This window comes from Pristiophorus japonicus, chromosome 1 (assembly GCF_044704955.1).
Source record: "Pristiophorus japonicus isolate sPriJap1 chromosome 1, sPriJap1.hap1, whole genome shotgun sequence".
NCBI classification, from domain to species: domain Eukaryota; kingdom Metazoa; phylum Chordata; class Chondrichthyes; family Pristiophoridae; genus Pristiophorus; species Pristiophorus japonicus.
This window is the reverse complement of record NC_091977.1, coordinates 446,221,485-446,244,226: the sequence shown is the minus strand read 5'-3', so window position 1 is coordinate 446,244,226 and position 22,742 is coordinate 446,221,485. Positions and strand designations below refer to the sequence as shown.

Genomic DNA, 22,742 nt, shown 5'->3' with positions numbered 1-22,742 from the left:
TTTCAAACTCAAGATAAAATTCTATCACGTTATGATTACTTTTCCTTAAAAAGTCCCCATTACTACCCTTTCTTATTGAACAATACCAGATCTAAAATAGCCTAAATTTTCTGCCCCTTGTTGTTTCTTAGCTCCACCCAAACTGATTCTACTACTTGATTTTCTGGGCTAAGGTGCTTTCTCTACTGTCTTTATCCCATCATTTATTATCAGGGCTGTCCTGCTTCCTTTTCAATTTTGCCTATCTCTTTTAAAAAAAGTTAAGTATCCTGGAATATGTAGTTCCCAACTTTTGTCACTTTACAACCATGTCTCTGTAATGGCTATTAGATCAAACCTATTAATTTCTATCTTTGCTATTAATTCATCTATTTTGTTTCGAATGCTTTGCGCATTCAGATATCGTGTTTTTGGCCGACTTTTTTCTATTTTTTCCTGATGTCACTGATGCCTTATTACCTTTGTTACTCTCTCTGTCCCTTCCTGACCCACTCTGCTTATTTTTACCCAAAACTCTGCTCTGCTCTTGGGCGTTGACATTTCTCTGTTGCTTTTAAATGTACTATTTCCTGAATCCTCAAATCTCCCTGCATTAGTTTAAAGCCCTGACTGCTGCCCTAGTTATTCGATTCGCCAGGACACTGGTCCCAGCCTAGTTTAAGTGGAGCCTATCCCAACGGAACAGCTCCCTCTTTCCCCAGTACTGATGCCAGTGCCCCATGAAGCAAAACCCCTGCCTTCCACACCACTCTTTGAGCCACGCCTTTAATTCTCTGATCTGCTTGTCCCTATGCCAATTGGCATGTGGCTCAGGTAACAATCCAGAGATTACCTTTGAGGTTCTGCTTTTTAACTCTCAGCAGAACCTCATTCCTAGTTCTACCCATGTCGTCGTTTCCTACATGGATCACGACAACTGGATCCTCCCCTTTCCACTCCAAGGTCTTCTCCAACCACGAGATGTCGTCTTTAACCCACAGATAACACAACCAATGGAACTCCAGTCATGGCTGCAGAGAACAGATAAGTATAAGAACATAAGAAATAGGAGCCGGAGTAGGCCATTTGGCCACTTGAGCCTGCTCCGCCATTCAATAAGATCATGGCTGAACTTCTATCACTTGCCTGCACTATCCCCATATACCTTGATTCACAATATCCAAAAATCTATCGACCTCTGTCTTAAATATACTCCACAACTGAGCCTCCACAGCCCTCTGGGGTAGCGAGTTCCAAAGATTAACCACCCTCTGAAGAAATTTATCCTCATCTCAGTCCTAAACTTCTCACTCAGTATCTGTCCCTCTGGCAAGATGTGCCTCCGTTTTTCTAGTGACCCCTCATAACTAAAGCCTCATATCTTGGCATCATCCTAGCAAATCTCTACAATACCCTCTTGACATCCTTTCTAAAGTGGAATTCCAAAACTGAACACAGTATACTAACCAGAGTCTAACCAATGATCTGCAAAGGTTAGCATTACTTTTTTGCTTTGTACATTATGCCCCTATTTATAAAACTTAAGATTCCATATGCTTCTTTTAAAAAAAACCTTAATTGACTTCCTCCCACTTTAAACGATTTCTGTTTCTGAATGTCTAAGCATCCTGTACCTGACTTCCAATCATTTTTACATTTTAAGTAGAGCAATGGTACTAATACTGACTCCTGGTGGATACCGACGGTTACACACTCCAGTCCAAAAAACATTAACGACTGCTCAACTCTTGCTACATTTCCTCTAATACTTTGGACTTCCATTTTATTAACAAGTCTGATGTGTGGCACCTTATCAAACACTTTGAAAATCACACACATAATATTCACCATCTTTTCTTTATAAATATAGTTATTTCCTCAGAACTCTCAAATTTGTCAGACCCACATCCATTCCTGGCTATCCTTAATTATGCCATATTTTTTTGAAGCAAGTATTAATTTTATACTGTAATATGGCCTCTAGATGCTTACCCCCATGACACATCACATTCAAATCCCACCACGGCAGCTGGGGAATTTAAATTCTGTTAATTAAACAAATCTGGAATAAAAAGTTAGTATCAGTAATGAAAACTATCGGATTGTCGAAAAAACTCATCTGGTTTCCCTTAGGGAAAAAAAAATTGCCGTTTTACTTGGTCTGGTCCATATGTGACTCCAGATCCACAATAATGTAGTTGACTCTTAACTGCCCTCTGAAATGACCTAGCAAGCCACTTAGTTGTACCAAACCGCTACAAAAACCAGTAAGAATAAAACAGCATCGACTTAGGCACTGGCTTCGGACACGGTAATGGCACACCCAGCCCAGTCGGCCCTGCAAAGTCCTCCTCACTAACATCTGAGGACTTGTGTGAAAATGGGAGAGCTGTCCCATAGTCTAGTCAAGCAACAGCCTGACAGTCATGCTTACCGAATCATGCCTTTCTGCCAATGTCTCAGACGCCTCCATCATCATCTGTGGGTATGTCCTGTCCCACCGGTAGGAGAGACCCATCAGAGGTGGTGGCACAGTGGTATACAGTTGGGAGTCCTCAACATTGACTCCAGACCCCATGAAGTCTCATGGCTTCAAGTCAAGCATGGGCAAGGAAACCTCTTGCTGATTACCATCTACCGTCCTCCCTCAGCTGATGAATCAGTACTCCTCCATGTTGAACACCACTTATAAGAAGCACGGAGGGTAGCAAGGGCACAATGTATTTTGGATGGTGGACTTCAATCTCCATCACCAAGAGTGGCTCGATAGCACCACTACTGACTGAACTGGCCGAGTCCTTAAGGACAAAGCTGTCAGACTAGGACTGTGGCAGGTGGCAAGAGAACCAACACGAGGGAAAAATTTACCTGACCTCGTACCATTGTGCTAAATGGAGTAGAATCCACACAGATATAGATAAAACTAGGCGTCCATGAGGCGCTGTGGCCTATCAGTAGTGGCAGAATTGTATTCCACCACAATCTGTAACCTCAGGGCATATCCCTCACCCTACCATTACCATCAAGCCAGGGGACCAACACGAGTACAATGAGGAGTGCATAAGACCATGTCAGGAGCAGCACCAGGCTAGATAGCAAAAGCAGCATGCTATGGACTGAGCTAAGCGATCCCACAACGGATTAGATCAAAGCCACATCCAGTCGTGAATGTCAGTGGACAATTAAACAACCAACAGGAAGAGAAGACTCCATGAATATCTCCATTCTCGATGATGGCAGAGCCCAGAATGCGAATGCAAAAGACAAGGCTTAAGTGTTTACAATCATCTTCAGCCAGAAGTGCCAAGTGATTGATCCATCTCGGCTTCCTCTTGAGATCCCTGTAAAGTCCTGTCCCCTCAGTACAGATTCACACGAGGCATGTAGTGAAGTCAAGGTCACTCTGGACCTCCATCTTTATTTCACAGCTCTGGAATGCTGCACTTGCCTGAGACCTGTCCTTATATATCTGTCTCTTGCAAGTGCACCCCTGGTGGTAACAGGTCATATTTTATTACAGTCATGTATAGCATGTTAGGATACAGTTATATATAATAATGTAAGATACATGACATCACCCGCCCCCAAGGTCGTATTGTCTTTATAGGTTCAGTCTCAGGTGATCTACGCTCTCGCGTGGAGCGTCTGAGTTGTGGTTCAGTTGTTTGCCTTGGTGTCTGTTTTTCTTTGGGTGTGGTTGCTGGTATCTCGCCTGGGCTGTCTGTTTCGATTGGTGTGATTGTTGACGACTCACCTGGGCTGTCTGTTGGGATTGCCCTTTCCTCAGGTTGTTCCCTCTGTCTGTCCAGCAGGTGTGGTGCAAGTTCCACATTGTAGTCTGCCTCTGGTTCCGCAGTGTTGTTGGTAAATCTGCTTTTGACTTGGTCTACATGCCTCCAGCAGGTTTTGCCATTGTCCATTTGTACTAACAGTCGCCTGTTTCCTTCCTTGCCCGTTACTGTCTCTGCAAGCCATTTGGGACTCCTGCCATAGTTCAGTACAAACACTTTGTCCCCTATCTCATTTCATCTCCCCCTCGAATTTGTGTCATGGTACTCAAGTCAGCTTACGGCGCTTTGCCTCAACGATTTCGTGCATGTCTGGGAGGATTAATGAGAGCCTTGTTTTTAAAGTCCTTTTCATCAACAGTTGCGCGGGGGGGGGATCCCAGTCAGTGAGTGCGGACGAGATCTGTATGCCAGCAGCAGTCGCGACAGGTGACCCTGCAGCTTGGGACCTTGGATTTTAAGCATGCCTTGTTTAATGATTTGCACTGCTCTCTCCGCCTGGCCATTGGAGGCCGGCTTGAATGGTGCCGTCTTGACGTGATTTATGCCGTGGTCAATTATAATGTCTTGGAATTCTGTGCTGGTGAAGCATGGACCATTGTCACTGATCGATATGTCAGGGATTCCGTGCGTTGCAAACATAGTTGCGAGGCTCTCCACAGTGGTGGAGGTTGTGCTCGAGTTTAAAATGGTGCATTCGATCCACTTTGAAAATGCATCTACAACTACGAGGAACATTTTGCCCATGAATGGGCTCGCGTAGTCTACATGCACCCACGACCACGGTTTGGTAGGTCAGGGGCTCAGTGGAGCCTCCCTGGGGGCATTGCTGAGTTGGGTACAAATGGTGAACCTTCGGACGCAGAGCTCCAAGTCCGCGTCAATACCAGGCCACCAGACCTGCTCGCGGTGGAGCTCCCGGACAAATGCCTCCCTGCCTTGCAGAGGCATGACTACTCGGCTGCCCCACATCAGGCAGTCTGCTTGTAGTGATAGCTCATGCATGCGCCGGTGAAAGGGTTTTAATTCCTCGGGGCAGGCATCGCGAGCCTCTGCCCAGTCACCGGTTAGGACACATCTTTTTACTAAGGATAACGTGGGGTCGCTGGCCGTCCAGGCTCTGATTTGGTGAGCCGTCATGGGCGAACCTGTGGACTCAAAGGCATTGATTGCCATGACTATCTCAGTCCTGTTCGTCTGACCCTCCCGTGGTCGCCAGGGGTAGCCTGCTGAGCACGTCGGCACAGTTGTCTGTGCCTGGTCTGTGCCTTATGGTATAGTCGTAGGATGCCAGTATGAGTGCCCACCATTGAATTCGCGCCAAGGCGTTGCCGTTTATTGCCTTGCTCTCGGATAGGAGGGACGTGAGGGGCTTGTGGTCGGTTTCGAACGCGAACTTGGCCCCGAAAAAGGTATTGGTGCATCTTTTTGACACCGTACACGCACGCGAGCGCCTCCTTCTCTACCATTCCGTACCCACGCTCCGCCCGCGAAAGTGACCTGGAGGCATAAACTATGGGTTGTAATTTGCCCGCACTATTGACATGTTGCAAAACGCACCCGACCCCATACGCTGACGCATCGCATGTGAGAACTAGCTTTTTACCTGGGTCAAAGAAAGTCAAAACACTGTTGGAGCACGGAAGGTTGCGTGCCTTATTGAAGGCGCGTTCCTGGGCATCCCCTCCAAAACCAATCGCACCCCTTCCCGAGTAGCATGTGGAGAGGCTCCAGCAGCGTGCTGAAGTTCTGCATAAAGTTCCCAAAGTAATTGAGTAGCCCGAGAAAGGCGCGCAGTTCTGAGACATTCCGGGGACTGGGTGCCAGGCAAATTGCTTCTTTTTTGGACTCTGTTAGGCGGATTCCATCAGCAGCAATCCTTCTGCCCAAAAATTCAACCTCGGGTGCAAGAAACAGGCACTTGGATTTCTTGACTCGTAGGCCTACCCGATCCAACCATTTTAGTACTTCCTCCAAATTACGGAGATGGGAGTCGGTGTCCCTGCCAGTGATAAGTATGTCGTCTTGAAATATAACTGTCCCTGGGTAGACTTGAGCAGACTCTCCATGTTGCGTTGGAATATGGCAGCTGCCGACCTGATGCCGAATGGGCATCGATTGTACATGAAAAGGCCTCGATGTGTGTTGATGGTGGTGAGTAGCTTGGATTCTGTCAGTCAATTCTTGTGTCATATACGCAGATGTGAGGTGTAGTTTTGAGAAAAGTTTACCTCCAAACAATGTGGCAAATAAGTCCTCTGCTCTGGGCAGCGGGTACTGGTCCTGTAGAGAGACTCTGTTTATGGTAGATTTGTAGTCCCCACAGATTCGTATGGATCCATCAGGCTTCATGACTGGGATGACGTGACTTGCCCAGTCGCTAAATTCCACAGGTGATAATGCCTTCCCGCAGAAGCCTGTCGATAGTTCGTGTTCAATCTTTTCCCTCATCACATCGGGTACAGCTCTGGCCTTGTAATGGACCAGTCTAGCATCCTGTGTGATGTAGATTTTGACTTTGGCCCCTTTGAAAGTGCCCACACCTGGCTGAAAGAGATGTTCAAATCGCTTTATAACTGTTGAGCAGGAGGTCCGTACCTCTAATGACATGGCATGGACATCATCCCATTTCCAGTTTAATTTTGCCAGCCAGCTTCTCCCCAGCAGTGCTGTGGGGTCTCCGGGGACAATCCACAGGGGAAGTCGGTTCACTGTCCCTTTGTGTGTGACATAGAGCATGGCGCTGCAGAGGACTGGTACGATTTCTTTGGTATAGGTCCTTAGTGTGGTGTCGACCCTTGTGAGTTTTGGTCTGTCTCTTTTATGCGGCCACAGTTGTTCAAATTGTTGAGCGCTCATGAGAGATTGACTCGCTCCCGTATCCAGCTCCATGTTGACAGATATCCCGTTGAGTAGGACCCTCATCATTATAGGAGGCGTCCTGTTGTAGGAGCAGTGGCCATTGATCGTGTTGACCCGCTGTACATCCGCGTCCCGGGTACTGTCCCCACCATCTTCTGGTCCGCTTTCCGACCCATCTGATTCGTTTTTTTGCACATGCGGGCCAAATGCCCTGTATATTCGCAATTTTTGCAAACAGCCTGCTGAAATCGACATCCCCTTGACGAGTGCCCACCCCCCACACCTCCAGCACAGACCTGTTCTATTGTTTAAAGTGTTCCCAAAGAATGAGCTGCGTCTGGCTGATCTCTCTTGAGATTCTCTCAGTTTGTAGTTGATTGCTCACATTGTGGGTTGACGAGGTGTGAACGGCCGTTTCTGTGGCCCTTGATGGCTTCTGCCTGCTGTCGAGAGCCTGTTCTCCCGGTTTTGTCTGTGTGTGGGGGTAGCAGCTTGTTTAGTGCAGTGAACTTCTTCCGATATTTCGTTAGTTGTCGTAGCTGCATTGTAAATCAACCTCGTTTCTTCTTTCCCTACCAAGAATGTCTGTGCAACCAGTGCTGCTGCCTCTAAGGTCAGGTTCTTGGTCTCTATGAGCTTTCGAAATATGCCTGCGTGGCCTATTCCTTCAATGAAAAAGTCTCTCAGCATTTCTCTCCTCAGTTCATCGGAGAACTCACAAAGTAGCCAACCTCCGAAGTTCCGCCACGAAGTCGGGTATGCTCTGGCCCACACAGCGTCTGTAGTTGTAGAACCTGTGTCTGGCCATGTGTAGGCTGCTCGCTGGCTTCAGGTGGTCTCTTACCAGTGTGCTCAATTCTTCAAACGACTTGCTTGCTGGTTTCTCGGGTGCCAACAGATCCTTCATTAAAGCGTATGTTTTCGAGCCACAGCTGGTCAAGAGATGGGCTCTTCCCTTGTCTGCCTTATCGTCGCCTAACCAGTCTTTGGTTACAAAGCTTTGCTGGAGCCTTTCTATAAAGTCCTCCCAATTGTCTCCCGCATTGTACTTTTCATCTGATCCGTTGTTCGCCATTCTGTGGATTCTGTAATCCTGTAATTCGTCGCCACTGTAAAGTTCTGTCCCCTCAGTACAGATTCACACGAGGCATGTAGTGAAGTCAAGGTCACTCTGGACCTGCACCTTTATTTCACAGCTCTGGAATGCTGCACTTGCCTGAGACCTGTCCTTATATACCTGTCTCTTGCAAGTGCACCCCTGGTGGTAAGGTATGCTGGTGGTTACAGGTCGTATCTTATTACAGTCATGTATAGCATGTTAGGATACAGTTATATATAATAATGTAAGATACATGACAATCCCCACCATCACAGAAGCCAGTCTTCAGCCAATTCGATTCACTCTACATGATATCAAGAAACTGAGCGCACCGGATACAGCAAAAGCTATGGGTTCTGACACCATCATGGGCATCTATCTGACAATGTGGAAAACTGCCCAAGTATATCCTGTTCACGAAAAGCAAGACAAATCCAATCTGACCAATTACCGCCCTCTCAGTCGACTTTCAATCATCAGAAAAGTGATGTAAGGTGTCGTCAATGGTGCTATCAAGCAGCAATTACTCACCAATGTTCAAGTTTGGGTTCCGACAGGACCACTCTGCTCCAGACCTCATTGCAGCCTTGATCCAAACATGGAAATAATAGGTGTATTTCAAGTGAGGGAGAGTAATAGCCCTTGACATCAAGTCAGCATTTGGCAGAGTGTGGCATCAAGGAGCCCTAGTAAAAGTGAAGACAATAGGAAATCAGCAGGAAAACTTTCCACTAGCTGGAGTCACACCTAGCACAAAGGAAGGTGGCTGTGGTTGTGGTTGTTGGAGGCCAATCATCTCAGCCCTAGGACATCGCTGCAGGAGTTTCTCAGGGCAGTGTCCAAGGCCCAACAATCTTCAGCTGCTTCATCAATGACCTTCCCTCCATCCTAAGGTCAGAAGTGGGGATGTTTGCAGTGTTCATTTCCATTTGCAACTCATCAGATGAAGTAGTCCATGCCCGCGTGCAGCAAGACCTCGACAACATTCAGGCTTGAGCTGAAAATGGCAACATTCACACCACGCAAGTGCCAAGGAATAACTATCCCCAACAAGCGAGAGTCTAACCACTGCCCCAAGATATTTAATGGCATTACCATCGCCAAATCCCCCACCAACATCCTGAGGTCACCACTGAGCAAAACCTTAACTGGACCAGCCACATAAATACTGTAGCAAGAAGAGGTCAGAGGCTGAATATTCTGCAGCGAGTACCTCACCTCCTGACTCCCCAAAGCCTTTACAACATCTACAAGTCAGGAGCGTGATGGAATACTCTCCACGTGCCTGGATGAGTGCAGCTCCAACAACACTCAAGAAGCTCGACACCATCCAGGACAAAGCAGCCCACTTGATTGGCACCTCACACACCACCTTAAACATTCACTCTTTCCACCACCGGCGAACCGTGGCTGCAGTGTGTACCATCTACAAGATGCACTGCAGCATCTTGCCAAGGCTTCTTCGACAGCACCTCCCAAACCCACGACCTCTACCACCGAGAAGGACAAGTGCACCAGGTGCATAGGAACAACACCACTTGCAAGTTCCCCAAGTTACACACCATCCGGAGTTGGAAATATATAGCCGTTCCTTCAGCGTCCCTGGGTCAAAATCCTGAAACTCCCTCCCCAACAGCACAATGGGAGTACGTTCACCACTGACTGCAGCGGTTCAAGAAGGCTGCTTACCAACACCTTTTCAAGACGACACTAACAATGGCCCCAAATTTCCCCAGCCGCTTCGAGCGGCGTAGTTAGATGTGGTGTGCTGACTTAGTGGGGAGAAAAAAGCGCCAAAAATTTACCTTTCAATTTGGCCGCTCCCTCATCGTCCGGATCCATCGGCGTGGCGTTGGAGCCTGGGGCAGGGGCGGAGCTTCGGCTGCGCTTGTTCAGTGCAGCCGGCAGGGGGGCAGGGCTTGGGCCCAGCGTTTTATTGAGGGCTGGCAGGGAGATGCATGACCATTTCAGCATGCGCGCATGCGCAATGGGTGGTTCAGCTTGCGCGCATGCGCAGTGCAACAGTAAGCTTGGCAATCGGCCAATTAAAGGGAGAGCATCTTCAGAATCATTGGAGGTGGAGCATATATAAAGGTGAGGTTTGAATATTGATTTTTGTGTGGCTGAGGGAGTGGAAAGGAGAGCTGGATAGGTGGAAGAAAGGAGTGAAGTGTGATTTTTGAACATTACCTGCGTTTGTGTCCAATAGACGAATGGCGCAAGAGCGTGCAAGATGAACCAAGAATTTCCTCCATGAGGAATTGGAGAAATTAGTGACTGTAATTGAGGAGAAATGGCTGGAGCTGGATATCAGCAGGAGTGGTCAGACAAAGGTCTCACCCAAGGAAATGAGAAAAAGATGGAACCTCATTGCAGAAGAATTCTCCGTTGGGGTCAACACCGCAAGAAGAAACAGCAGGACGTTGGTCAAGTAATGAGTGTAAGTAATATCTTCAACTTTAAATTGAATTGCAATGCAAAATGTGACCATCTGTATGTGTCCCACCCATCAGAAGCGCACCATGTCTGAAAATTAATATTTTTATCTTTGCAGAAGAAATTAGCTCACAACAAAAGGGAGAGAACTAGAACAGAAGGAGGTCCGTCAAATCTGCACCAACTGTCACCCCTGGAACAGAGAGCGAGTCACACCGGCAGAAAAAGAATCAGCTCTGCACAAGCTGGGCCCACACGCGAGGGCGAGTCACTAAAGTGCATAGTCGCCCTTCAAATCAACCTGCAGACTGGCCTGCTATGCTTGAGACTACTCATGCCACCCATCCTGCCCCTTCCTGTGCTGCAAACCATTTGACTGTTCTGTTATATTTTGCAGAAGAAGACACTCCTCAAAATCCTGACGATCCACCAGAGGATCCAGATGCGTGCGCTCCAGACCAAGGCGGGTGGGGGGGAGAAGAGGTCCATGGAAATGTGTGCTCGGGAGAAATGCTGACCGCGATATTGATCAGGACATAGCACAGGGCATCACACTGCCTGAACCCTCCATTAGCTCCTCAGCAACATTCCATGGTTTCACACCTTCCGAGGTTGCGGGTCCCAGTGGCGGTCAGGAAGTGCCATCTTGGGACACCCAGTACCCCACCATCCCAACCTGCGCCTCGCACTGGAGGGGTGCCACGAAGCAGACCAACGGCGAGGGGAAGGAGAAGCCGACCAGTCTCTCCTGAGATGCAGCCCTCAGCAGAGTTAATCAGGTTGTTTCATTGGGTGAGGAGACCAATGCCCTCACAAGATCACTCGTGGCGGCCGTCAGTGTGGTGCGTGATGACGTCGCGACACTGTCGGGTGAAATCTCTGCACCAAGACGGGAAGTGAGGGCAGGCATTTCAGAGGGTATGCAGACGATGGCAGATGCCATGAGGGAGCTAGCTTCTGCAATAAGGGCACAAAGGCCGGAGACTCAAATGCCACTCCCACTTCAATCCACGCACCAGCCACCAGTCAGACCCAAGCCGGCCCCTCCCCCCCCCCCCAACCACCATCACTGACTCTTTGAGGAAGTGCATTTTCCCCGAGATGTGGATGAGGGATAGGTGCAGTCTCTCCTTTCTGTTGTTGTCATTGAAGTGCACTGTAAAGTTTCCAATAAAATATATTTTGCACCAAAACTGAATCATGCTCCATTAGGACCACGTAACATTTAGGGCCAACTGTAAAAAGTAAAAATCCCTCACCCCTACAGTCATGCGTGCCTGCCGCTCCTAGCCCTGGCGGGAGGGCTAGCCGGTGCGTTCTACAGTCGGCATAGTAGGACTGCCCTATTTTGATTGGCTGATTTATCTTTCATTTTTTTTTAATGATGTTTTGCGCAGTTGTTGTGCTGAAGATGTTATAATGTTGTGCTGATGTTATGAGGGTCTTTAGTGCTTTAGAATCCTTTAACTCACCTTTCCCCCCACCCCGCCCTATCTCTGGCTACGTGCGTTGATTTCTTAAATGTAGGGAAGGTTTTTCTGTTCCGACAAAAGTGGCCACATACACTGGCCTAAGTTACTTTGGAGTAACTTTCAGCTGGTCAAATTTGCTTCTATGGCCAGAAGAGGCGTAAGTGGCTTGTCACGCCCTCTTTTGGAGAGAACAAACTAAACTAGAAAAAAAACCTAACTAACTGACTTACATTGGAGCAAGTTAAATGGGGAAATTTGCGATTTTTAAGTTACTCCAAAAAAGGCTCCTTACTCCAAAAAAAAAAGGGGAAATTTGGGCCCATAACTCCAACAGTGGATAGTCAAGGGGCTATTGGGGAGGGGGGGGGGGGGGGGAGGAACTTAACACATAAATCACAATCACTAAGGAGACGGTGCTCAGTAAGATAATGGGACTAAAGGCAGATAAATCCCCTGGACCTGATGGTTTCCATCCAAGTGTCTGGAGAAGTAGTGATTGTGGATGCATTGGTTATAATTTACCAAAATTCCCTGGACTCTGGGGAGGTCCCAGCAGATTGGAAAACTGCAAATGTAATGCCCCTATTCAAAATAGGAGGTAGACAAAAAGCAGCAAACTATAGACCTAACATTTGTGGTTGGGAAAATGTCGGAGTCCATTATTAAAGAAGCAGTAACAGGACATTTGGAAAAGCAAAATTTGTTCAGGCAAAGTCAGCATGGATTTATGAAGGGGAAGTCATGTTTGACAAATTTGCTGGAGCTCTTTGAGGATGTAACAAACAGGGTGGATAAAGGGGAACCAGTGGATGTGGTGTATTTGGACTTCCAGAAGGCATTTGACAAGGTGCCACACAAAAGATTACTGCACAAGATAAAAGTTCACAGGGCTGGGGGTAATATATTAGCATGGATAGAAGATTGGCTGAAAAACAGAAAACAGAGAGTCGGAATAAATGGTTAATTCTCTGGTTGGCAATCAGTAACGAGTGGGGTGCCGCAGAGATCAGTGCTGGGATCCCAACTATTTAGAATCTAGATTAATGACTTGGAAGAGGGGACTGAGTGTAACGTAGCCAAGTTTGCTGACGATACAAAGATGGGAGGAAGGGTAATGCGTAAGGAGGACATAAAGAGGCTGCAGGAGGACATAGACAGGCTAAGTGAATGGGCAAGAATTTGGCAGATGGAGCATAATGTTGGAAAATGTGAGGATATACACTTTAGCAGAAAAAAAATCAAAGAGCAAGTTATCACTTAAATGGAGAAAGTGCTGCAGTACAGCGGGACCTGGGGATACTTGTGCATGAAACACAAAAGGATAGTATGCAGGTACAGCAAGTGATCAGGAAGGCCAATGGAATCTTGGCCTTTATTGCAAAGGGGATGGAGTATAAAAGCAGGGAAGTCGTGTTACAGCTGTTCAGGGTATTGGTGAGGCCACACCTGGAATACTGTGTGCAGTTTAAAAGGTTTCCATATTTACGAAAGGATATACTTGCTGCGGAGGCAGTACAGAGAAAGTTCACTAGGTTGATCCCGGGAATGAGGGGGTTGACTTATGAGGAAAGGTTGAGTAGGTTGGGCCTCTACTCATTGGAATTCAGAATTATGAGGTGTGATCTTATAGGAACTATAGGGGACTCGACAAGGTGGATGCAGAGAGGATGTTTCCACTGATGGAGAGACTAGAACTAGAGGGCATGATCTTAGCATAAGGGGCCGCCCATTTAGAACCGAGATGAGGAGAAATTTCTTCTGAGGGTTGTGAATCTGTGGAATTCGCTGCCTCAGAGCGCTGTGGAAGCTGGGACATTAAATAAATTTAAGACAAAAATAGACAGTTTCTTAAACGATAAGGGGAGAAGGGGTTATGGTGAGCGGGCAGGGAAGTGGAGCTGAGTCCATGGTCAGATCAGCCACGATCTTATTGAATTGCGCAGCAGGCTCGAGGGGCCTTATGGCCTACTCCTGCTCCTATTTCTTATGTTCTTATTACTTCCTTCATAATACTTCACTTATGTTGGGAGGCAAGCTGATAAATAAATAAACACTATGGAGGAGCACATTTATATCCAAGTCCCACGAATTCACATCTATCTCAGGCTGTTAAATTCCAAAAGGCTGTGTTCTGATTTAGGATTTTATCCACCAACGAGGCACTTTCCAAAGTCTAGGCTCAGAAAACACAATCAGAAGGAATACAAGCACAAATAGGACTACATTTCTTGAATTTTAGGGGCTGGATCACCAGGGCTCAGGCTAGACACTTCTGGTATATACTATCTACCAGAACTGCAACCGAGACTCCAGGATGGTATGTTGCCTCCCTGGTGCAAGGGTCAAGGATGTCTCGGAGCGGGTGCAGGACATTCTAAAAAGGGAGGGAGAACAGCCAGTTGTCGTCGTGCACATTGGTACCAACGACATAGCTTTAAAAAAAAAAAAGGGATGAGGTCCTATGAGACGAATTTAAGGAGCTAGGAGCTACATTAAAAAGTAGGACCTCAAAAGTAGTAATCTCGGGATTGCTACCAGTGCCATGTGCTAGTCAGAGTAGGAATCGCAGGGTAGCGCAAATGAATACGTGGCTTGAGCAGTGGTGCAGCAGGGAGGGATTCAAATTCCTGGGGCACTGGAACAGGTTCTGGGGGAGGTGGGACCAGTACAAACCGGACAGTCTGCACCTGGGCAGGACCGGAACCAATGTCCTAGGGGGAGTGTTTGCTAGTGCTGTTGGGGAGGAGTTAAACTAATATGGCAGGGGGATTGGAACCAATGCAAGGAGACAGAGGGAAACAAAAAGGAGACAAAAGCAAAAGACAGAAAGGAGATGAGTAAAAGTGGAGGGCAGAGAAACCCAAGGCAAAAACCAAAAAGGGCCACTGAATATAAAGGGGCTGCAGGAGGGGTCAAAACTAAAAATCATGGTTTAAAAACTAGGAATAAAACACTACCTAAATGCACGCAGCATTCGAAATAAAGTAAATGAGTTGACAACACAAATCATTACAAATGGGTATGATTTGGTGGCCATTACAGAAACATGGTTGCAGGGTGGCCAAGACTGGGAATTAAACATACAGGGGTATTTGACGATTCGGAAAGATAGACAAAAAGGGACAGGAGGAGGGGTAGCTCTGTTAATAAAAGATGATATCAGGGCAGTTGTGAGAGACGATATTGGCTCGAATGAACAAAATGTTGAATCATTGTGGGTTAAGATTAGAGATAGTAAGGGGAAAAAGTCACTGGTGGACGTAGTTTATAGGCCCCCAAATAATAACTTCACGGTGGGGCGGGCAATAATCAAGGGAATAATGGAGGCATGTGAAAAAGGAACGGCAGTAGTCATGGGGGATTTTAACCTACATATCGATTGGTCAACTCAAATCGCACGGGGTAGCCTGGAGGAGGAATTCATAGAATGCATACGGGATTGTTTCTTAGAACAGTATGTAACAGAATCTACAAGGGAGCAAGCTATCTTAGATCTGGTCCTGTGTAATGAGACAGGAAAAATAAATGATCTCCTAGTAAAAGATCCTCTCGGAATGAGTGATCACAGTATGGTTGAATTTGTAATACAGACTGAGGGTGAGGAAGTTGTGTCAGAAACGAGCGTACTATGTTTAAACAAAGGGGACTACAGTGGGATGAGGGCAGAGTTGGCTAAAGTAGACTGGAAACACAGACTAAACGGTGGGACAATTAAGGAACAGTGGAGGACTTTTAAGGAGCTCTTTCATAATGCGCAACAAAAATATATTCTAGTGAAAAAGAAGGGCAGTAAGAGAATGGATAACCAGCCGTGGATAACCAAGGAAATAAAGGAGAGTATCAAATCAAAGACCAATGCGTATAAGGTGGCCAAGGTTAGTGGGAAATTAGAGGATTGGGAAAATTTTAAACAACAGCAAAAAATGACTAAAAAAGCAATAAAGAAAGGAAAGATAGATTACAAAGGTAAACTTGCGCAAAACATAAAAACAGATAGTAAAAGCTTTTACAGATATATAAAACAGAAAAGAGTGACTAAAGTAAATGTTTGTCCCTTAGAAGATGAGAAGGGGGATTTAATAATGGGAAATGTGAAAATGGCTGAGACCTTAAACAATTATTTTGCTTCGGTCTTCAGAATGGAAGACACAAAAACCATGCCAAAAATTGCTGGTCACAGGAATGTGGGAAGGGAGGACCTTGAGACAATCACTATCATTAGGGGGGTAGTGCTGGACAGGCTAATGGGACTCAAGGTAGACAAGTCCCCTGGTCCTGATGAAATGCATCCCAGGGTATTAAAAGAGATGGCGGAAGTTATAGCAGATGCATTCGTTATAATCTACCAAAATTCTCTGGACTCTGGGGAGGTACCAGCGGATTGGAAAGCAGCTAATGTAACGCCTCTGTTTAAAAAAGGGGCAGACAAAAAGCAGGTAACTATAGGCCGGTTAGTTTAACATCTGTCGTGGTGAAAATGCTTGAAACTATCATTAAGGTAGAAATAGCAGGACATTTAGATAGGAATAGTGCAATCAAGCAGACGCAGCATGGATTCATGAATGGGAAATCATGTTTAATTAATTTACTGGAATTCTTTGAGGATATAACGAGCATGGTGGATAGAGGTGTACCGATGGATGTGGTGTATTTAGATTTCCAAAAGGCATTCGATAAGGTGCCACACAAAAGGTTACTGCAGAAGATAGAGGTACGCGGAGTCAGAGGAAATGTATTAGCATGGATAGAGAATTGGCTGGCGAACAGAAAGCAGAGAGTCGGGATAAATGGGTCCTTTTCGGGTTGGAAATCGGTGGTTACTGGTGTGCCACAGGGATCGGTGCTGGGACCACAACTGTTTACAATATACATAGATGACCTGGAAGAGGGGACAGAATGTAGTGTAACAAAATTTGCAGATGACACTAAAATTAGTAGGAAAGCGGGTTGTGTAGAGGACACAGAGAGGCTGCAAAGAGATTTGGATAGGTTAAGCGAATGGGCTAAGGTTTGGCAGATGGAATACAATGTCGGAAAGTGTGAGGTCATCCACCTTGGGAAAAAAAAACAGTAAAAGGGAATATTATTTGAATGGGGAAAAATTACAACATGCTGAGGTGCAGAGGGACCTGGAGGTCCTTGTGCATGAATCCCAAAAAGTTAGTTTGCAGGTAATCAGGAAGGCGAATGGAATGTTGGCCTTCATTGCGAGAGGGATGGAGTACAAAAGCAGGGAGGTCCTGCTGCAACTGTATAGGGTATTGGTAAGGCCGCACCTGGAGTACTGCGTGCAGTTTTGGTCACCTTACTTAAGGAAGGATATACTGGCTTTGGAGGGGGTACAGAGACGATTCACTAGGCTGATTCCAGAGATGAGGGGGTTACCTTATGATGATAGATTGAGTAGACTGGGTCTTTACTCGCTGGAGTTCAGAAGGATGAGGGGTGATCTTATAGAAACATTTAAAATCATGAAAGGGATAGACAAGATAGAAGCAGAGAGGTTGTTTCCACTGGTAGGGGAGACTAGAACTAGGGGGCACAGCCTCAAAATATAGGAGAGCCAATTTAAAACCGAGTTGAGAAGGAATTGTTGAGGCTAGCTCATTGAATGTATTCAAGTCACAGACAGATAGATTTTTAACCAATAAGAGAATTAAGGGTTACGGGGAGAGGGCGGGTAAGTGGAGCTGAGTCCATGGCCAGATCAGCCATGATCTTATTGAATGGCGGAGCAGGCTTGAGGGGCTAGATGGCCTCCTCCTGTTCCTAATTCTTATGTTCTTATGTATATTGTAAAACATGCAATATTTTAGAAAAACATTCTTAATCTGTGCATACTGAAAAATCTGTAGCATATAATTTTTCCCTGTATTTGTGCATCATCATAACCATGTTAACGATAGTATAATTTTGCAGCCAATATAGCATCAGTAAATTCCTTACCTTTAAACCACTTTCCTTTATCAGGACAACTTTAATCACAGGTTCAGGAGAAGGATTGCCCCAAGCATCACAAAGCTGCACAACCAAAGGCTTCTCGAGAGCCTTACCATTGATAACTGAGAGGGGCTAAAAAATGTTTTAAAAGTAAGCTAAGGCACATGCACCACAAAAGACTTAAATTTTTCCTAATTGCCAACTTTCAAATAAAGTTCCACACAAAAATCAACTGATTGTCACAATAACTACCTTCAATATAGTTTATTTAAGTTATTATAGTTCAATCTCCAAAAACAAATAAATAATCAAATCATCCAAATGTGCAAAAGGACACCACCCCACTAGAGCATGGGGCTTCAAAGTGCACCTATGAATGCATGATTTGCTGCTCAGGTCTGTACAAAACATTGTCCTTTAACTAGCTTTATGGGGGGTGGCATTGGAGGATCAAGCCAGAGGAAGAAAGAAAGAGTTACGAGAATGGAGGCTTTGTATGTGAATGATGAACTATATTCAATTCTATAATTTACCTCTGTACTATAATAAAGTTAATTGTCTGTACTTATTTTTAAATGATAAAATATTTTTTGATAATTTTGTTTTGGGTTCAATCAGCAAATAGTAAGAGATTCACACAAGTTACAACTTTTCCCATATAAAAGGTTTACTCTCAATGACATATCGCACTTACCTAACCCGAAAGAACTCAGGTGTAGGCTGGGAACAACCAAGGTTTAAGTGACCACTAAGCATGCAGAGATACTGCTGCATTTTAACCAGCTAAATGCATGCAGCATCCCAGCACAGGGCACTAAGCTTGTCCAGTTAAAACCACCATTCACTTGATGGGTTATCTGTAGCCAAGTGATGAGACAAAATTCTAACTAGTTCATTGTCAACAGTAATACAAACCTGCCAAACTCGGGTTACTGGATTACCAAAGCCATCTATAATGCAATTGCTGGCAAGAAAATTACTCTCAAGTTCACAGTATTTATGAACAACTTCAAAAGTAATACTTTCCTAAATAAAAAGATTTGGAAGAATACTGCAACACTTTAATCTAACTATGCAGTTCTTACCTCTTCTATATTTCCCCATTCAAGGAAGGTAATTTGGGTTGGAGGCCCCGCAGTCAGATGAATTCTTACATAATCCACAAAATCACGCCAAGCAAAACAAATTTCTTTATGACCAGTAGTTCCAGGTATAAACTTTATTCCTCGAACAACCATATATCGCCCATTTTCCTATGAAGAAAACATTTCCATTTTTATATCACCTTTTAGGTCTTCCAAGTCTCAAAGCACTTCACATAATGAATTACTTTTGCAGCATAGCTTGTTGCTTTAAGATGGTTTGAGATAAATACATTTACATACGTCTATACATTTACATAAGTTTTCGTCAGTTTAATTAATTTCACTGATTGCCAGCTATGGGGAGTTCCACAGCATAGCCAGTGTCGGAGCAATAATTGACCACAACATCAGGATTTCTGCGTTTAGATGTGCATGAGCTAAATCCTGAAATTACGCCAGTTTCAGGGAGGTTTTAAAAAAAGACTTGTATTTATGTAGCATATTTCACGACCATTGGGCATCTCAAATCGCTTTACAGCCAATGAAGTACCTTTGGAGTGTAGTCACTGTTGTAATGTGGGAAACGCGGTAGCCAATTTGCAAACAGCAAGCTCCCACAAACAGCAATGTGATAAACGACCAGATAATCTGTTTTTATGTTAATTGAGGGATAAATATTTGGCCAGGGCATCAAGGATAACTCTCCTGTTCTTCTTCAAAGTAGTGCCATAGGATCCTGTACGTCCACCTGAGAGCGTCCACCTCAGCCAAAAGACGGCACTTCCGACAGTGCAGCACTCCCCCTCAGCACTGCAGTGTCAGCCTAGATTTGTGTGTTCAAGTCCCTGCCGTGGGACTTGAACCCACAACCTTCTGATTCAGAGGCGAGTATGCTACCCACAGCCACAGCTGACATGCAACCAGTTCGCCTTTATTACCACTGCAAAATCCAGGCTTTTAAAAATTACACCAACAGTCTTTAATTTCATAGGATTGAATATTTTTCATGCCAGTATCACCTGTATATTACAAAGAGAAAACATAACATTTTCTGGCGTTCATTCATATAAACTTTAAATCACTAAAAAACTAGCATTGTTTCTTCCAATCAAATTTGGCATTTGATAAAGAACTACATAACTGACTTGTTAGCAAAATTGGATTAAAGAGGCAGTGGCAAATGGATACAAATTTGGCTAAAAGACAAAAAGCAGAGAGTAGTGGTGAACAGTTGTTTTTCCAGATTGGAGGGATGTCTGGGGTCACTATTATGACCACTGCTCCTTTTGATATATATTAATGACCTGGACTTGGGTGTAAAGGGAATAATTTCAAAGTTTACAGATGACACAAAACTTAGAAATGGAATAGTGAGGAGGATAGTAGCAAACTTCAAGACATAAGGCAGACTGGTGAAATGGGCAGGTACATGGCAGATGAAATTTAACAGAGAAGTGTGATATATTTTGGAAGGAAAAACAAGGAGAGGCAATATAAACTAAATGGTACAATTTGAAAGGGGGTGCAGGAACAGAGAGTTCACATATATACATTTTTGAAGGCTGCAGAACAAGTCGACAGAGCTGTTAAAGCATTCAAGATCCTAGGCTTTATAAACAGAGGCATAGAGTACAAAAGCAAGGAAGTTATGCTACACCTTCTCAATCATTGGTTCAGCCTCAGCTGGAGTAATGTGCCCAAATCTGGGCATCACACTATAGAAAGGATTTCAAGGCCTTGGAGAGTGTGCAGAGAAGATTTACTAGAATGATACCAGGGGTGAGGGACTTCAGTTATGTGGAGACTAGAAGTTGGGATTGTTCACCTTAGAGCAGAGAAGATTAAGGGAAGATTTAACGGAACTGTTCAAAATTATGAAGGGTTTTGACAGAGTAAATAAGGAAAAACAGTTTTTACTTACACGAGTGTCAACAACCAGAGGAAACAGACTGAAGATAATTGGCAAAAGAACCAGGGTGAGATGAGATGAGATTTTTTTTAAAAAACGCAGCGAGTTATGATGATTTGCCTGAAAGGGTGGTGGAAGCAGACTCAACAGCAACTTACAAAAGGGAATTGGATAGCAGAGCAACTGGGGGCCACTGGTTAGTTGCAACCGCTTTCAAGAGCAGCCTGTTTCCTGGAATCACAAGAAAAGCTGCTGCCACTAACCCAAAAGCCTGCAAATAAGCTACCAAAATTCCATCTTCTCCTCAGAGGGGGGGGCATTCCAGTTATGTTCCAGAAACATTTGAGTGGTTGTCAGACTTTGTACAAAGATGTTTATAAATAAGAATCAGCTAGGATTTTTACAAATTAATGAGAAGCTCCAATTTTTCCAATGTACTCAAAAAACTGCAGACATTTCTGTCCAAGTTAAGAGAAAGCTTGGATTAGCCTATTGTCTAAACAAAAGCAGATATAAATCTGACAACTAAAGTAAGGCTGATATACTTCCTGAATATCCTGTGTGGTGATGACAGATCATTTTAGTAATTTACTCCTCCTCCAATCGAATACTTTGGATGAGAAAGTCTTACGGCTATGCGGAATCAGAATTACACATCCTGCATAGATGCCAATCTCTCAGATATGCCACCTGACAATCTGCTGTATGTCTACTTACAAATGAATTTGTTCAAGACTTTCAGGGCTTATGGCAATGAGACGAGAGCCTTAGCCTTCTCAAAGCTCAAGTGGAACTTGCAGCAGGATTTGCAGGGACAAATGTCAATTTGAGACACTACTTGGGACAACAAAATAAGATCTGCTGAGAAGAAAAGTGAGGAACCAGGTGGCTCTAATCATTCTGTAATGCAGAGGGCTGAAAAGTAATCAGCTAGAACAGAGTGGTGGTTTAAAAAGAATGTCAGCCTGTGCTAAGGCTGCAATTGTTATGGATGCCAGTCAGCATTTGCCAGCGCCAGCTAAGGCACTTACCAAGCAATGCCAACACAACAATGCGGGATACAAGACCATTAACAACTGCTGACAGATTTGATTCCTTCACAAAAGGAAGCTTTTAAGCAGAGGACAACCACTGAATGAGATTATACATCTAATGTCTTGACTGCAATCTAGATATGGTGAAAGGACTTGCAGTTCTTCATCGTGGAGGTACACAATAGCAGTAGCCTTGCTACAAGTAGGGCCATATACGTTGGGATGGTCAAAGAGTAGATTAAAAAGTGGATACAGGCTGTCCCAAGTACAATCTCACCATCCTACAATAGGAACTCTAAGTTAAGAGTTATGGGGATAACAAATCTATAGATCCCAGCTACAGTGTGTAATACTGTACCACAAATTAAGAGTGCATCGAGATCCTCCATCAATGCTCGAAGACTACATTCTAAAATTTGCCAGCCATTTTCCAGAAGGGCGAAACTGGCTCAGTACAAACTATTTTCACTCAGATCCATTCTTGTGCTGGAATATTCCTTGTTGCTAGAGGAGGCAGAAGACCTGCAACAATGGTCAAGTAGTAAAGTGATAGGCATGGTAATGCTAGAAGCCATATGTGATCCTAGATGTGAATACCATAACTAAGCAAATGAAAGATTTTTTTTCTGGAACAATTGAAAGATTAATTTATGATTTCCTATTAGACACACATGGTCACTTATTGGGAACCAAACTATTGGTATCACCTAAGTAGAACAAGTTGCAAATCTCACCCAGGTGACAGAAATAGTTGATATGGATATCCAGGCTAAACGGTTCTACAGTAGCAGTGGGATATAAGCAAGTTTAAAAATCTGATTTTGTATTATTTTTTCAAGTTAGTTTTTAGGTCTGATCAGTATGGTCTGCAATATGTAGTATTCAACCAGTTCAGGGAGCTTTGGAGTAGTCCATATCAACTCAAGTGCATACCGCAGAAAGGTGGAAAGGTTTACTGACAATGCCATCCTCGATATTTTGCACACAAGGTCAAGCTTTGGTTCATAGGAAGCATGGGCTTGCCTATGTAAGCTGCTTTTTTCATTGAGCACAGCTACAGGTATTAGGAAGCAGTCAAAATTGCAACAGAAATAATTTACGGTGTTGCCATTCGCCCGAATGGTTTCAGGAAAGCCAA

At 44.7% G+C, this 22,742-nt stretch overlaps 1 protein-coding gene across 1 annotated transcript in view; it reads right to left on the bottom strand.

The window, feature by feature from the left end:
• The window catches only part of smchd1 (structural maintenance of chromosomes flexible hinge domain containing 1), a 302,280-nt gene that overhangs the window by 127,190 nt on the left and 152,348 nt on the right, over positions 1 to 22,742 (bottom strand). The window contains exons 29-30 of the mRNA XM_070893027.1: positions 18,662 to 18,829; positions 17,583 to 17,708 (exon numbers count right to left, since the gene is read on the bottom strand). Of these exons, the coding sequence (XP_070749128.1) occupies positions 17,583 to 17,708; positions 18,662 to 18,829 (294 nt within the window). The remainder of the gene's footprint in view (positions 1 to 17,582; positions 17,709 to 18,661; positions 18,830 to 22,742) is intronic.